At 40.0% G+C, this 18088-nt stretch overlaps 1 protein-coding gene across 5 annotated transcripts in view; it reads left to right on the top strand.

The window, feature by feature from the left end:
* LOC143289820 (carboxyl-terminal PDZ ligand of neuronal nitric oxide synthase protein-like) overlaps positions 1-18088 on the top strand; it is a 418763-nt gene that overhangs the window by 231038 nt on the left and 169637 nt on the right. For all 5 annotated transcript variants that reach the window (XM_076598986.1, XM_076598991.1, XM_076598989.1 and 2 more), the window contains one exon: positions 2620-2728. In XM_076598986.1, the coding sequence (XP_076455101.1) occupies positions 2620-2728 (109 nt within the window). The remainder of the gene's footprint in view (positions 1-2619; positions 2729-18088) is intronic.

The following is an 18088-nucleotide window of genomic DNA, read 5'->3' as shown; positions in this document are numbered from 1 at the left end:
TTCTACATTCCTGTGGATCGTATGCTTCTGTTTTCCGATTTACAAAAGAATGGAGTATAGATCTTGATTATTGTTCCACCACTGGTATAAAATGCATGATTGTGTCCTCTCCGTTTTGAAATATAAGATTTATCAAATAAATGGTAATGGTTTGAAACGTAGTTTTACAACACAGTCTTTTTGACATTTAATGTCCACAAAGTACTTTCCATTCTTTGATAATGCATAATATTATATAGTACTTATATCGCGCTATCATCAAGCATTCCATATAGTGGCTCTAATCACCTCGCATGAAACAATACATAATCATACAATAGTGCATAATAAATTGCTTTCCTTTCGTTATCCAAATCTAAACTTTGTATTGTTCAAGGTGTATTCAGTCAAACGTTACTTCGCTTGATTTTCCAGAAGATGCCAATATTGAAATGGTAGCTAGAGCTTCATCAGCATGGCTGGTCACAAACAGGAAATGTCCACTGGTGACTTAGTTCTCATCAGCATGGCTGATCACAAATGAATCAATAAAACAAAAGAAAGGAAAAGAGGAAAATGAGGGAGAAATAACAAATCTGCATACTAGGATTCGGGAGTGTTGAGGTGTGGTTAAAGTTGGGGTTGAGGTATGGGCTTCATGAAGAATGAGGAAACTCTGGAAAACAATTGTATGGCTTCACCATGGTGTGGACAATAACATTGACATGTATTTCTCTTTCTCTCCATCTCCACTCTGCGTACACTATGAATCCTAGTATGCAGATTTATTCTTTCTCCCTTGTTTTGCTCTTTTCCTTTCTTTCGTTTTATTCATTCATGCTTTTTAAAATTCATTTTGTTTATGTTTGTGTGTTTAATTTTCTTCTCACAGAGAGATGAGCAAGCTCACATTTAGTTACCATAGACACAACAGCCTAGTGGTTAAAACGTAGGACATTGAATCTGAGAGTCCCGGGTTGGAATGACGGTCACGGCGCCTGGTGGATTAATGAGCGTTGTGCTGTGCGTGCAAGGATATGTTTCTCGTGATCGATCTCATTGAAACGCGGTCCCATATGGAAACAGACGACAACTGTTACGACCCACACAATGTAAAATTCATTTCCAGTAAGTTTGGGTCACACCCACACACACTCACGCACATACACACACACACGCACGCACGCTCGCGTTGTTATGGTGATGATGATGATGACAATGATGGTGATGATGATTGTTGTTACTGCTGCTGCTGCTGCTGCTATTGGTGGTGTTTTTCTTGTTCAAAGAAGGAAATGATTCATGTGAAGTGACGGAAGTGTCACAAAACATTGAACACGCTCTTTCGTGTTGAATGTTTCACCCCTGAAACTTTTTTATAATTATGAAAACTAATCCATTGATTTATTTATTTTTACTATTTATTTATCGTACTTATGTCACTTTATCTATCTATTAACTGTTTGTTTATTCATCCAAATACTTTCATCACATTTATCTTTTAGATTATCTGTTTCTTTCTTCGTTCGTTTCCTTTTTTGTCCATTCATCCATTGTTGGCTGGTCAGATGGCAGTTAACTGGCTTGATTGTCACGTCTCCTGTGTTGTTATGTTAACTTGTTATGTGATGCATTTCAAACATCAGAGTAAACGTTTTTTTACGGTGATATTGGGGTGTGTGTGTGTGTGTGTGTGTGTGTTGTAGGGGAAAGGGAGACGTATACGGGGGCTTGAAAACACAACAAAGCCCATATACAACTGCGAAGAAAATAAACATGATGTCTTCTTTATTTTGATTAGATAAATTCTCATTTCTGACGAAAAGAAATGTTTCAGATTTTTTTTTCTTTTCCTAATTTTGCAGTTTCGTTATCTCATGCATAATACAAACTGAACTTAGCTCATGCATAATTCAACTCAATTGTTGATAGCGGATACAAGAAGATTCTGGCTGGAAGTTGTGTGAGTTGTGTTCCCTTGGCACTGACAGATAAAAGCACTTATTTTTATCTTGGCGGTTAGACCATGATGTTTTGTCGTCGGCGTGCAGCTGTATAGAAATCAGGGAATTATGCTGGAAGATGGGCAAGCATCTCCTTGTCACATTGTCAGACGCGGCACGTGGGCAGGGGCTAATTATGCAGCACTTTCCTCCTCTCTTCGGCTTATTTTCACTTGAAATGCCCATGCTGGCGCAGCCGATGGGAATGGTTAAGTTTGTGCCGTGCGTTTTCGTCTATGTGGAATGCATTTTCTCATTGTCTGTCAGTCTGTCTGTCTCTCTTTCTCTCTCTCTCTCTAATGTTTTTCTTTGAATATCTTTTCACAATTGCTACTTAAGTTGTCACTACTGCTATTGTTGCTGCAACTGCCAACTCTACTGCGTCTTCTTCTACTGCTGTTACTACTACTACTACTATTACTACTACTACAGTTATAACTATTGTCACCATTACCTCCAGTATCCTCACAACACTCTGCTGCTATCATTACTACAGAACTATTACATCTGCTGCTTCCACTCCAGCTGAGAGTGCTACAACCACCACCATCATGAAAGCCGTGCTGCTACCTCCAACATGCCATGACAGCTGCAGGCCTGCACTGGCGGTGTGGTATCAGTGTGGTTGTGTGTGCAGGATTTTCTACGTCTCCCACGACTCCCAGGACCTGAAGATTTGGAGTTACATCGCGAGGGACGGCCCCAGCAATCTCTTCAAATGCAATGTCTTCAAGGCTTACAAGAAGGTCAGTGCCGCTTCCGTTTGGTCCCTGGTGATCCGTTTGTTTCTTTGGTGGTGTCTTTCCTCTTCTACCTTCTTCTTCTTCCTCCTCCATCTTCTTCTTGGACTTTTTTCACCATAATTATGTGTGGAATGAAACTGAAACATTGCTGTCTCATTTTCTCAGTTTTTCTGTTTATTTCTTTGTTGGTGTCTTTACTCTGTTTTGCTCTCTGTCTCATCGGCCTCCCCGTCGCTGTCTCCCTTGGTCTCTGTCTGGCTCTATGTCTCTTGCTTCTTGTGCTTTTGTCCCTCTTAAGGACAAGGACTGGGTGTAAAAAGGAAAGCTCCTTGCTTATCGGTCACCCTCGTTAAAATTGTCTTTTTCTTCTCTCAGTTTACGAATTTGTCACTCTCTCTCTCTCTCTCTCTCTCTCTCTCTCTCTCTGTCTCTCCAGGGGTTCATCTGTACATGTGACACGAGTGGTCGGACGTTTGTGAGCTCCCGCAAAATACCGTCATACAGTCGAGACCGGATGTAAGAAAGTCGTCGGGACCCACTTTTTGTCTTCCATACATCCGGTCTTTACTACAAGCGGATAACCGGATGTATGAAAATATTGAGGATCGACTTTCATACATCCGGCCACGCGTCTTTTACTTGATAAAAGTAGTTTTTTTCATGTTATTTTTGTATTTACTTTTTTTTATGTTTAAATGTTTTCATACATATCCTAGTAAGAAGAAAAGGTTTGTGAATAACAAGTGGAAAAGTACATGTACTTACATACACACAGTCAGGACAACCGGTAGAAAGAGCAACTGTTTGTGGGAACTGTTCTGCTTTGCATGTGCCGTGCACTCCCCCCCCCACCCTCCCTCCGTGCGTGTGTGTGTGTGTGTGTGGCACGACTGTATTGTGTGTGTTCCCTCCACAACCCTTTTGCGCTTTTGACGATGTTTTTGGTCGTGGAATCTTTGTAAGGGCCGTTGACGTAGCAAATAAAATTTTCTGAGTTCTCTCTCTCTCTCTCTCTCTCTCTCTCTCTCTTTGTGTGTGTGTGTGTGTGTGTGGTGTTGTTTTCTTTCTCAACATCACAGTATGTTGATTAAATTAAAAAATTTTACTTTTTTTCTTATTCAACAAAATATTACCAAAAAAATTATTTTGTTCGTTCTAATAAATAGTATTTCAATCAAGCTATAAATAAACATTATTATGAACCAAAATGACATCCGAAGCGCTACAGTATAGATGCAAAATACTCTAACACTCTTTGACAGAAATAGACAGATGGGGGCATTTAGAGAAGGGGGCACATAGAGACGGGGGCACATAGAGATAGGGGCACATAGAGACGGGGGCACATAGAGATGGGGGCACATAGAGATGGGCGCACATAGAACACTGTACCTTAAAAATATAACTGAGTTTAGGGCAGATAGAGACGTTTTTTGAGTGCTGGGAGCAGAGACGAGGGCACATAGCTACGCACCCCATACACACACCCAACTACTGCACCCCCACCACTTCCTCCCCCTTCCCCTCACACACACACACACACAAACACACACTGATGCACTCACGCACACACACTGATGCACTCACGCACACACACTGACACGCACGCACACACACACACACACACACACACACACACACACACACTTGTATTGCCCCCGTTATGCGGTCGCAAACTTTTTACTACCAATGTACTGCTACCAATTTCCAAGCAAACTGCTGGGCACATTGAAGTCATATTGCATATGCGGATGGCTCAAGGAGTAGTATAAGGGATGGGGGTTCTATATACAACTGATTTTAGCTCAAAACCGTCCAACAACGCCTTAAACCATAAAAAAAAACCCGTGCAATCGGTTTTTTCGGCTTAAATATGTGTATGGAGAGCCAAATCACTAGATAAAAAAATGATGGTTAAATATGTGTATGGAGAGCGAAACGGTCATGGGGGTTCTACATACAACCGACCCCAGCCCAAAACCGCGCAATACCGCCCTCAAGCATAAAAAAAAAAAATCTAGTTAAAACCAGTTATAACCAGTTACGTGTATGGAGAGCGAAACGGTCGCCCCGTTCCCCGTGTGTGCTGGCAAGCTAGCGACTGCACGGCGTGTGTAGTGGGACGGGAGAGTGGTCCCGCGCACAGCCTGCCTCCGCGTATCTTCCCGCGCGCACAGCCTGCTTCCCGCGCGCACAGCCTGCCTCCGCGTATCTTCCCACCCGCGCGCGAAGATTGTGATCACCCTATTAGAGAAAAGATTATATTGTATATACAGAAAAAATAATGCCTTTTCCACATAACATTTGTGAGTACCCCCAAGTTAAAACAAATAGAGTATGCGGTCGAGCTTGCATGGGGCTCTATTGTAAAGATCATATTAAATGTCATAGAAAAGGAATGTCACTTCCAGTACTTTGTATAAAATGCAACCTTTATGTACGTACGAAGTATGTTATTTGTTGTAAATGTAAGCATAAAAAAGAGAAGCCTCCTCCCATGGAGAAAAAGATTGATCCTATACCCGATTGTGGAGAACATTCAAGCGACTCTGAGGGTTATATTTCTGATGATGATGATGACGATGATGAAATTGACCCTTTTGAAACTTATTCAAGAGGGTATATTCCACCCTTTGGTGGAGTAATCATTGGATTCAGAGATTGATCAACTTGTAAAAAAAATCCTATTAGAGAAAAAAATATAATAGTATATATATAGAGAAAAAAAAATGGTGCAACGATATTCTGAAAAATATTACCGTGATCTCGCTTCAAGAAAAGAGATTCCTAATCATGAATCTATGAATAAAACTGAGTTGATTAAAGCACTGGGGTTTGATGCTTTGGAGGGGGAGACCAATGCTACGCTTAAAGATATTGCACGAAAGCTCAAAATTCGTGGTTTTAGTAGAATGAAAAAAGATGAACTTATTAAAAATATACGTAAACTACAACATAAAGCTGAATCCACGGAGGAGTTTGGTAGTATTATTAAAAATTATAAACTTGCGGCTCTTCCAAATGAAATAGATCCGCTTTCGTTTATGATGAGTAAAGTGGACACTATTAACCAAAGAGCTATTCCACTGACCAAACAAAATATTGTTTTAACGGTGGAGTTTGCTCAAATTAAAAATGATGATACTACTGTAGCTGTATTTCGATCGGAATATCAAAGTATTATTGATGCTGTTGATGATCAAGATATTGAAAAACAAATAAAACATATTATGTTAAAAATAGAAAATTTTACAAATGAAGGTTCAGGATGGTTCATTAAAAGAATCTTTAGTTTATGGGTGAATAGAGTTTCTATTACATCTCCAGGATCCTTTATTGAATCACCACAGTGGTTAAAAAATAAAAGAGCTGTGATTAATATTAAAAATAAAGATGATCAATGTATAAGACATTGTTTACGTGCACACAAGTTTCCAGCAAAAGCGAATTCTAATTTAACTTATTCGTATCCTTCTGATGATGGGTTAAATTTTGAAAATATTGACTTTCCTACACCTATAAAACAAATTACAAAGATTGAGACTCAAAATAATATTGCTATTAATGTATACTATTTAAAAAATAAAACGATTGAACGTGCAAGAATATCAAAACAGCCCGCCAACATGGAGCATATTAAACTTCTTATTATAGAAAATGAAAATGGTGGACAACATTATACTTATATTAAGAACTTTAACAGACTACTTAGTAATACAAACAAACACAAAGCAGCCATGTACTTTTGTGAATATTGCTTGACAGGTACAACATCATCAGAACTTTTAGAAGAACATATTAAGCGATGCGCGCAGATCAACCACAAGAACTATTCTCGCGTTGAGATGCCATCGGAGAAGACAAAAATGATCAAATTTACCAATTTTCAAAAACAAATGCAAGTTAGTGATGTGATATATGCTGATTTTGAGGCGATTTGTAAACAAATAAAAGACGATTCCCATTCAAATAATACCATCAAAGAAAGCGAACACATCATCTCGTCATACGGGTTTGTGCATGTTAGGTCTGATGGAAGGGCGTACAAACCGCAACTATTTCGTGGTGAGAATGCGGTCAGTCATTTTCTCGAAAAACTTCAAAGAATATATTATCATACTGTCAAGGAATTGAAAAAACCAGTTCCAATAAAGATGACCAAAAAAGATAACGAATCGTTTGAAAACGAACGAGTTTGTTGGATATGTAGAGGGGAACTACCAGCAAATGATAAAGTAAGAGATCATGACCATATCACAGGGAACTATAGAGGTGCCGCGTTTGCATCGTGTAATCTTAAATTGAGAATAAAACCCGACGAATTTGTGTTGTCGATATTATTTCACAACCTCAAAGGTTACGACTCTCACGCGATCATTTCGGAGCTCGCGAACAAAGGTGGTGGTAGAATTACGTGTATCGCGAATAATAAAGAGAAGTACATCACATTCAGTTGGGGAAGGTTGAAGTTTTTAGATAGTTTCGCATTCTTGAGTTCGAGTCTCGACCAGCTTGCGAAGAACCTTCCGGATGATAAGAAGTTTTTAACGCGCAAACATTTCACAGATGAGGAGGAGTTCAAGCTCGTTACCAGAAAAGGAGTCTTTCCGTACGAATATATTACCGATTGGAGTAAATACGAAGATACGAAACTACCAAAGAAAAGTCATTTCTTTAGTAAACTTAACAACACGGATATATCAGAAAGTGACCACAAGCATGCCAAGAATGTGTGGAAGAAGTTTAAATGTAAGAATCTAGGTGATTATAACGATCTGTACTTAGTCACTGATGTGCTGTTACTTGCCGATGTGTTCCAGAATTTTAGAAATACGTGTTTGCGAACTCATAATCTCGATCCTGTTCATTATTACACGCTTCCCGGAATGTCTTGGGATGCTTTACTCAAGAGTACGGGAATAGAACTCGAACTGTTGACGGATATCGAACAATATAACATGATAGAGGCGGGAATACGCGGTGGAATCAGTATGACTGTAAGAAGATACGCGGAGGCTAATAACAAGTATATGAAAGATTACAGGCCTGAAAAAACGGATTCGTATATCATGTATCTCGACGCGAACAACTTGTATGGTTGGGCGATGTTACAAGCTTTACCCACGGGTGGATTTATCTGGGATAACGATGTCAATCTCGAAAAGATTCTAAATCACCCCGACGATGATGAGACGGGATATATTGTGGAGTGTGATATCGAGTACCCTAAGGAACCCGACGAACATAACGATTATCCCCTAGCTCCTGAGAAAATAGAAATAAAACTCGAAAACCTCTCACCCTATCAACGACGCCTTCGTGAAAAACTTGAGATGCGCGGAAAGGAAACGAGAAAATTAGTTCCGAATCTATGGAATAAGGTTGGTTATGTCGTTCACTATAGAAATCTCAAGCTATACACGCAACTTGGCATGAAAGTAACTAAAATCACAAAAGTGTTAAAGTTTAATCAAAGTCCCTGGATGGCGCCCTATATAATGATGAACACCAAACTGAGACAAGCCGCTACTAACGATGCCGATAAAGATCTGTATAAATTAATGAACAACTCGGTATTTGGTAAAACTATGGAAAATATCAGAATGAGAACGAATATCAAATTATTCAAGTTAGATGAAGAGGACAAGGCACGCAAACTAATAAACAAACCGGCTTATGTTGATCATATGATCATCAACGAGAAACTTCTAGCGATTCACTACAAAAAAAATAAGCTTGTGCTCAATAAACCTATCTATATCGGGATGACCATTCTTGACCTATCAAAGTATCTCATGTATGATTTGTATTACAACCACTACAAGAAAAAATATGGATGCAGGTTGTTATATACTGATACCGATTCATTCATTCTCCACGTAGAATGCGAGGATTTTATCGCTTGTATGGATGATAATGTACATGACCGCAGTAATTTTCCAAAAGATCATCCATTGTATGATAAATCGATAGAGAAAGTGCCAGGATACATGAAAAGTGAGCTCGGATGTAAACCGATCCGACAATTCTGCGGCTTGCGCTCGAAGATGTATTCGGTTGTAGCGGATGATGGATCAGTTATCAAGAAAGCCAAGGGCATAAAAAAATGTGTGGTGAAGGATGAAATTGAACCCGATATGTATAAGGAGTGTATTGATCGATCTGTTCAATTTACTAATTGTATGAGAACGTTCAGATCGTATAAGCACAAGATGTACACGATCAAGCAAATGAAGACATCACTCTCACCGTACGATTCCAAACGCTATTGGCTAGATGATGGTATTACATCTTACGCCTACGGGCACTATGGTATTTCTGTATCGTGAGGAACAACCATAAGCTCTTCGTGTACAAACCCTCTGGATCGGCCATTTTGTAAATAATAAAGAATAGGATCGCCGGGCATCATACGCTTAATATTATAAACTTTAAGAGACCAAACGGGATCCGTTGCTCGTTTGCGAGCTCCACCCTCGAGCTCACCGGGCTCATACAAGTACCGAACTTGCGCATCATGCGGTAACTCTTCTTTATCATCTTTAGTCGGTGCAGAGGATTCGGCTTCTACCGATTTGGCCTTTATTGCGACCGACGGTTTCTTACCTATAAGTCTCGTCACCTCATTATTCAATGCAGCCACAACAGCCGGTAATCTAGTGACCCATTCTGTTGATCGATTCGGCGATTTCATTTCAGCCACATATTGATGACTAAACAATCGTTCTGCCAGCGTACGATTAAATCTTTCTACAATAGCCTGGCTTCTGTGTGTCTTTCCACGCCTTACTTTTTTAAAAATTTTGTTCACAGCACCCATAAACTCTCGGCCAGGATCTACCTGAAGAAGTTTGGGCAACTTCAATGGGCTACGGTCGTAAATACGTAAAAAAGCGGCCGCCACTTCGACGCTGTCTTTCGTTGTTAGGGGTTCGGCTTCTTTATATCGACTCGCAACATCAACGACAGTCAGCGCATACTTATACGTCTTACGCCCGATTCTGTCATAGGGTAAAAATAAAAGGTCAGCCTGATGAACCTCATTTGGGACAGTAATATCAAATTTTGCTCTCGGAATATACTTTGGAGGGGGTAGATAAATTTGCCATATAGCTTGTTTTTGTAACCATTTTCTAGCCTCATCCTCAGACACCTTGGCTACTTTCGCGAGTTTTTTAATCGCCGAATAACCCTTCCAATAACCGCTTGGGCTGTAATAGATCTTTTCCATTTTATTTAAGAAAGTAAATGTTTAATATTTTGAAATCGCAACACCAAAAATGACCATGGTCATGATAATAAATACGTATTCTCGATCTTTTTGTCCCTCTGAGGGTGTATAAAAATCTGAAAGTTGGGGTTTATGAGAAAGAGGGGGTAGTGGCTCCCCCATCACTTTATAATATTCTTGCATAGCCATATCCACATCCTTAAACGTGTTCACAGCATGTTGTTGTTGTCTTAGTTTTTCATTTATATAATCTAAACGTTGAATCCTCTCTTTCTGCCATTCTGCGGTCGCTGCCTGAAGTTGTTCTTGCGCTTTGTTGTGTCGTTTCTGTTCTTCTAACGCGTCTGAAGACCCCAGTTTACTAAATAAAAAATTACTTCCAGTAAATGCTAAAGCGTTTACTATTGCCCCACCAACGAGTAACGCTACTGATGCCATACTATAATGATGATATTATTATTACTTCAAAATATCATGTGGGAGAATACCTTCTTTTTCCAACATATCCTTCGTAGCCATAGCGAGGGCTATATCCAAAGTGACCATCCCGATATCTTCGAGGTTGAAAGCCAGTCTACGTGTCGGGGCTTTCGTAAATATTAATTTTGTCAATCTCGAGTAACCAGCGGCCAATGCGCTGACCACAACCACGTGGTATACAGTGTTTGCAATTTCTTTACCGTTTATATTTGGCGTTGCCATTGTTTGTTGTTTATAAATAGTGTTCAAATTAATGTTCAAAACATGATAAATGGGTTGGGTTTTGTTACCACAGGTTGTGGTGGTTGTACTGGTTTTTTCGACCGATTAAAATATATGTAAACACCACAACCTATTATCATCGTAGCAGCAGCAGCAATGTACAAGGGATTGATAAAAACGTGATCTGGTCTCCTCGATGATGGTTCTTCTTCTTGTTCTTCTTTCGCTTTTCGAAGTTTTTCGAGAAGTTCTTCATGTTTTGCTTTTCTAGCAGCAGCACCTTTTCGACCCGCTTCAACTTTCTTCTGATTCTTTGGTTTCGTTACTTCCTCCATTATATTTATTAAATTGACAATGTTTAACAGTAGTTACAGCTGTGGTGAGCGGAGCTAAGAACATGCCAAATCTGTGATATAGTTCGCAAGTAAAGCTGTTAAGCGCATGTCCCAGGAATGGATCTTGCTCGAGATCACTATTTAATTTTGTTTGGTCATCAATTGGGAGATACATACAAACTGCTCTGGTATACAGTTGTATAATTGTATTACCGAGTGATTTTGTAATCATCGATCCTAAACTCGCTTCGTATCTCGTATAAAGCTTGTCTATATCCAGATCTTTCATCGCTTCGATTTTATCAACACTAAACTCTTTCCCTAAATATTCTTTTGCTCCACCGGCTGAGACCACCGCCATAAGCCTGTCGCGTTTGGGATCCTCGGATAGTAATTGATCCATCTTCTTCTTATATTCTATATATCTCCTTTTAAGTTTAAAATAATGAAAAACTACAAATCCAAGGACTAAAAGTGTTAAGAAATTGTTAACCAGTGCTAAGGAACTGTTAAGCAGTGTTAAGAAATTGTTAAGCATTGTTAAACAGCTGTTGATTATTACTAGCAAATTTTATATGCAACTGGTTGATCAGTTTTTAATATCAACTTGGAGTGTTTGGTATTTGCCAATGATTTCCTAACCTCTTTACGTTCATTTTGTGTTGGAATGACATCGTTTTCTCTTAAACACTCATCAAACGAGTCCCTATCCTTACAGTGAAATAAAGCCACCCATTTTGTTTGTTCGCGAAGGTCAGTAAGAACCGAGTTGTATTTCTGAGTCAACACCCACACAGACTGTTTCGCGTGTCTTCCAGAAAATGCGAGTTTACTCAACATTTGCTTCTTTTGAGTAAGAGCCTTTAAGTCACTACAGTCATCGATGATGTACAACGTTGGCTCCCCGGCAAATATTTCAAAAAACAGCCCAAGCCATTCGTGAAGTTTATCACCGGGATTAACGGTGTATACCCCGCGGTCCTTTCTTACCCACACTCGGGATCGATAGGCTTTATTATATTCGAGAGTAGGGCATAGAATTACAATATTCTCGAACACACCACGATATGTCGTTTGTAATAAATCTAAAATAAATTCGGTCTTACCACACCCAGTTTGCCCGCAAATAATTGCGGAATGTGCTTCTTTAGTAAACAGCCTCGACAAATCTTCCATCTTCTATATTTAATTGTCCATCCATAATTACAAATACATACGCATTTAGCGGTTCTGCCATTTCAGCTTTTTTCTGAATCTGAATCGTAATGCCTTCAGACGCATTTTCGATACGACGTCCACTCCCGTGAAGAGAATTATCATCTGTGGTGCGCATATCCAACCAAAGAGCATAATTATTCGTGAAATATTCGCCGACTGTGACATCCGCTAGTTCTAAATCTTTTACCACTTTGTCTACTTTGGGGTCGCGTTTTTGCGTTCCGAAAAACTTTCTGATTTCATCCCATTGTTGATAGGAACGCATACCTTGACTAAACAGTTGATTGGGCACACCTTCGATCGTCACTTCAACCTTATTGATCTTAGGATTGTAATACTCATCAAACAACAGCAGTACCCCCTTCATACTTTTTGCCGGCACGTTGAGATTAATATTCCAGAGTGTGTCAGATTTGTCCAGAGGAATTTTACGATGTCGTAGTATTCTATCATATAAAATAGCGAGCCTACCCGAATAATAACCGGCTATCTGTCTCGCAAGTTCGGGTTGTGTGACTTTCTCAAACTCGAGACTAATCCCTTCTATCGTATAGGATACATCCGGGTCTGTGCTGAGGATAACCTTGTTATAAGCGTTAAAGGTAAGTTCATACTCCAGGCGATCGCCGAGAGCACTCTGATAAAATGGTGCATGAGATTCTAGCAATTCGAAATCAAGCGGAATACAAAATCGATTACCATAAGCCTCCGCAATGGCGACATCTCTAACGATAGTGTTATCTTTATTATCCGCGTTAATACGCAATCGTGTCACATTGCGGTGTGTAGATAAGTCAGTACCTTGATAAACGGCGTTTCTTCGTTCTTGTCGAGTTCGCCAAAGATCTCCATAAGTATAAAATACGTCACTATCTTCAACGCTCATGATTTCATTACCGGAAATGCGAATGGTTGTTTTACGTACTATGGCTCTACCAATATTATCAACGAGTGTTCTGTTCACATCTGTTGTAGAAGTCAAAGAAATTTTGAATGCTAGTCGAACATTCCCCGGAACGATCACATCGTCAACACCTAAATTAGGAAAGCGTACAAGAAGTTGTTGATTCTGATCGATAGTTGACGGATTGTTAGTAATCACGACAGTCTGCCGCACGCCCTTTATCCCCCGCGGCTCCCGCAAACTTCTCATTGGATTAAGCTTTCTTCCACTCATTTTTTGTTTTATATAGATATAAGGATATAACTTTATATTATAAGTTTAATATGGCGGAAGGGTTCGCAGAAGGTGGCGAGTCAATAATAGAATCTGGTTCCTTGCAAACAGAATTATTAAAGAGCGCGGTTAATGATTACTATGATGCATTTGGACAAGAGCCCGATGTTGGGCGAAATTATGCCAATTTTGAACTTGATAGTAGAGGTTCACTACGATTAAAAAATAATCCAGATTTTAATATCATTAACGTCCGCACGAAACAACCCCTAGCACTTTCAACACTAGCGGGAAAACCTGGTGGAGCAAATATTATTCGCGAGGAACTTGGTTTTGTAGACTGGAGGAGGAAACCCCAAACGGTCGCGGCTCTCCAAAAGGTTGAAGCCAAACTGGGCGAAGAAATTGAGATGGATGATTTCTCACCAAATACAATCGATGAAGTACTTAAAACTATAGATGATCCTCCCCTGGATGGCACCAATGAACTGGGTGGTTATATTCGTGAACTCAAAGGTTTAGACAAAGCCATGCAAAGACAGCGCGGTAATCTTTCTGACAACCTCTCAAAACTCTCTCACCTGGATGAAGAAATGTCAACTTTAAAAATAAGAATTCAGTCTGCGGAACTAGCTGATAAACATGAAAGCGAAATCAAACCCTTGCGTTTACAATTAGACGATCTAAACATCGAGCGTGCTGCACGACTAGAAGCGATATCAACACACAAAGAAGCGCTGCGATCTCAAATCAGCAGAATGCGTGAAACGATACACAGAATTCTTGAGGAGGACACAACACTAGCGGAACGTATTCGAACGCTTTTTAGAGAACAAGGCATTACTATCGTTTCCATTCTTACTGCCTTTGGTATGATTATCAGCACTATCGTTTTGGCCGTCACGGGTGGAGGGGGCACTCCACAGGCGCGGGCGCCGGGTAAAAAAGATGACAACTGGATAAGAAAAAGACTTAAAGATTTGGGAGAATTACTTAAAAAATTAGGTTTAAAGGCGATTGATGCCCTCCCAGGAGTCATGGGGGCTATTGTTTCGTGGTTATTAAGCACGTTGGGTAAAGCGGTTGGGTGGTTAGCCAACAACCTGTGGGCACTCGTGCTCGGTGCTGGCCTCCTCCTGTTTGATTATTTAAAGAAGAGAAAGTAAATACCACCTAGACCTATCAATCCTAAAGTAAGAGCGACTTTATAGTCTTTGTGAGTTGTTGGCTCTTCTTCGTACGATACTTTCGCTGGTTTCAGTTTAAATTTGTTATCCAAAGAACCTGCACCATACAGAAAGGGTCTATTACCAACACCGGTAGCTATTGCAAATCCTGGTCGAGATGTTTGTATTAATTTTTTATTTCTATAGGTAAGAGTGAACCACCCGCGAATGCCTAACAAAACTCTCGTTTCACCCGCTCCTGTCCTCGGTGTTGTCAAAGGCTTGTGTGATTTATAATCGAGCACCGTATTACTCGCATCAAGCATTGCCAAGTCTGCATCAGAAGGTGGCACAAGAGCCCAGTGACCTCCAGACCATTGAAGAGCTTTTCCTGATGGGGCAACAAAATAGTATGCATTTGGTGGAACACTTTGGGTAGGTGGAACACTTTGGGTATTGGGTGGTGGAACACTTGGATATTGAGTAGGTGGAACACTTGGATGTTGAGTAGGTGGAACACTCTGGGTATGTTGGGTGGATTGGGGTGGAACACTTTGGGTAGGTGGTACATTGTGTGGTAGTTCGTTTAATCCATCATTAACACCAATATTCTGTTCTTCTGTCGCAATGACAATTTTATTATTATAATTAATGCGTGTACCAACCCTCAATGCCATATCAGATGGGGCCATATAAAGGCCAACACCAAATGCAAAGTTTACTTCGGATCTCGCGTACTGGAGAACGTCCTGGTATTTTTTTATCGCCGTTTGTAGGTTTTCGGGGGCATTAATCGCATCTTCAACATTGGCTAAAAATTGTTTTTGCGCATCAAATCCAGTTCCTTTTGTTGTTATACTCGTGCGCGTTTGCGCTTGTGACCCTATTAGAGCCCACACATAAGTGCGAATGTTATCGTTGAGACGAACTATCCCCGCATGTGTAAAACCCAACCCGTTATCAGGAATAAATGTTGTCCAAGCCCGGGTGATGTCCACCGTATGTCTGATTGTATCGTGGGGGCTAAAGAACACAGGTCCCTCTCCTCTGTTTCTCATTGCCTGTCGTGCAGCCCCACCGGGGGTCTCAGCCTGAATAAATTCTCCCAAACCAAAGCCATGCTTTTCTATTTTCTGTCTCCAATCCCTCTGCCCAAATTCGGCACACAAACGCTGATAAACTGCTTTATCAAACGGATTATTATACATGTTAAATGCTTGGTCGGTGGGTAGCGGGATTTTTAACTTGTCCAATAACCTCCGAATCTGATAGTAAAAATGAAACCTATACACGGCTCGAATAAACGGATCAGAAGCTTGAAAATGTTCTTCCGTTACTCCACACCCGGCGGTCGCGCACCATACCACAAAATTGATTTGATTCTGCCACCACACTATCGGGTTGTTTCTCCACGCAAGCCAGGCTGCATTCATCTCCCCAGTCATAGTGGGGTTCGCATAAGACTGAAAAACATCGGGAAACTTGGCGGTAAAAGAATATTCGCTGTTCACGTAGATCATTTGCGTACAACTTATTCTTTTTTCTTTATACCCGGTTGTATAGGACGCGTCCTTATTGAAGCTGTAAATTTTCTTATTCATAGCTATGTATATAATAACAACCGATATTCAAAAAGACGAATTACCGCGGTGCATATCTAATCAAAGTGGAAGACTAGAAATCGCGCTGCGTGAAAACTTATTATCCCAACTGGAAAAATATCAGTGATGAGCTCGGAAACAATTTCTTTACTACTACCGATCGTAAGATAATAATCCCAGATGGTTATTATAATGTGTGTGAATTGAATAAAGAAGTGTTCACCCCCCACGGTGCAGAGTTAGACTTGCACGCTCCGAGTGGCTATCTGAGAATAAAGAGCACCAAATCGATTGAACTTTCTGAGCGTCTTGCACATACTCTGGGGTTCCCCAAAAAACTCATCGCGCCGGGAATAATGGTGATAGGAAACAGGCATCCACGGCTCGCGATACATAAAGCACTTTACATTCACCTCTCTCAAATTAGTACTGCCGATAATTTCTATAACGGATTGCCTTCTACGTTGTTACAATCAATCCCAGTAGAAAATGAAAGATGCGGGGGTGGTCGAACAACCACGTTGACATCACCCCAATACAAAAGACTTTCTCACGGAGATTTACCACGTTTAACACTTTCTATAGTAGATGAAAATCATAATCCCGTTTCTATTGATTATTTAAATATTACATTACATATAAGATATGTCTGAACCCTGCACAACGCTCAGTTTAGTTGATCTCGGAGATACAGAGGGATTTGATGTGTCGGGAAAAGAAAATCAGTTGTACGCATTCCAACTTTCTGAAGGAACATACAAAAGAAAAGAAGTAAAAATTGGTGATATCGTGAGTGAGGATGATGTTGTCAATGATGAGCCCTATCAACTGGTTCGTTTAAACGGTACATGGCAGCTAAAACCCCTTGACAAGTGTATGGTAGATTTTAAAATTGAATCACCTTCCATTACCAAAGAAGGAAATAATATTTATAGAATAAAAAACAGTGGCTGGATGTTCATTGATTTAAAAGCGTTTGATGTAGATTTAGTAATATACCAGGGGAGGTGTTATGTGCTTGAGAAATACTCGAAGCTTCTTGATTCTGTATTTGAATTACATTTCTATGGGCCAAGTGTTTTGTGGGGCTTCCGTTTCCGTATTATTTATGATGTAATTCTCGGTGAAGAGTCTGATGATTTTGTAGAAGTTTTTGAAGGGTTTTACATTAAATGGCCCCAAAATCTTGCAAATCAACCCCTAAGAATCACCATTGAAAAACAAGATGATGGTAGGTCCTATGATATTATACCACAGGGTAGTCATATAGAATTCTCGCTTGAAGGTATTGCCACAAAACAGAAAACTGGGTTTTTTTGGATCTTCCCCCTTCTTCCTCAAAATATTTCCTTTAGAAGACTACGTTGCACCAATTTGAACATTTAGAATATACTATAAATATTAGAAATGGTTGATCCCGGAGGGCCAGGAACACATAATATCAAACCCTGCACTACGCTCGGTTTGGTTGATCTCGGTGATACAGACGGATTTGATGTGTCGGGAAAAGAAAATCAGTTGTACGCCTTCCAACTTTCTGAAGGAACGTACAAAAGAAAAGAAATAACGAGTAATGGTGGTGTCAACAAATTCAGCGAACTTGCAGACGTGAACGTTGACGGTGTTGTTGTGAACAAACCACATCATCTTGTTCTTTCCGACGATGATACGTGGGTACCTTATCCGGTGGATAACTGGGATTTAGATTTTGAAATAAAACAACCCTATGTTAGTATTGGAAGAAATCACGCTCTACAAAAAATACAAAATAGTGGTAAACTGTTGGCTTCCTATCATACGCGTAAAGATCTAATCGTCGTTAACAGCGACGACTTTGGATATGTTATTGGTATGAAAGGTAAAAAGACTGGTACACTGCGGTTAATTAAAGAGTTTGATTTTAAGCTGCCTATTCAGGGGTCAACTATCGTTT

The sequence above is a fragment of the Babylonia areolata genome, chromosome 14 (assembly GCF_041734735.1).
Source record: "Babylonia areolata isolate BAREFJ2019XMU chromosome 14, ASM4173473v1, whole genome shotgun sequence".
Lineage (NCBI taxonomy): Eukaryota > Metazoa > Mollusca > Gastropoda > Neogastropoda > Buccinidae > Babylonia > Babylonia areolata.
Note: the sequence above shows the minus strand (reverse complement) of the source record. Positions and strands in the feature narration are given on the sequence as shown.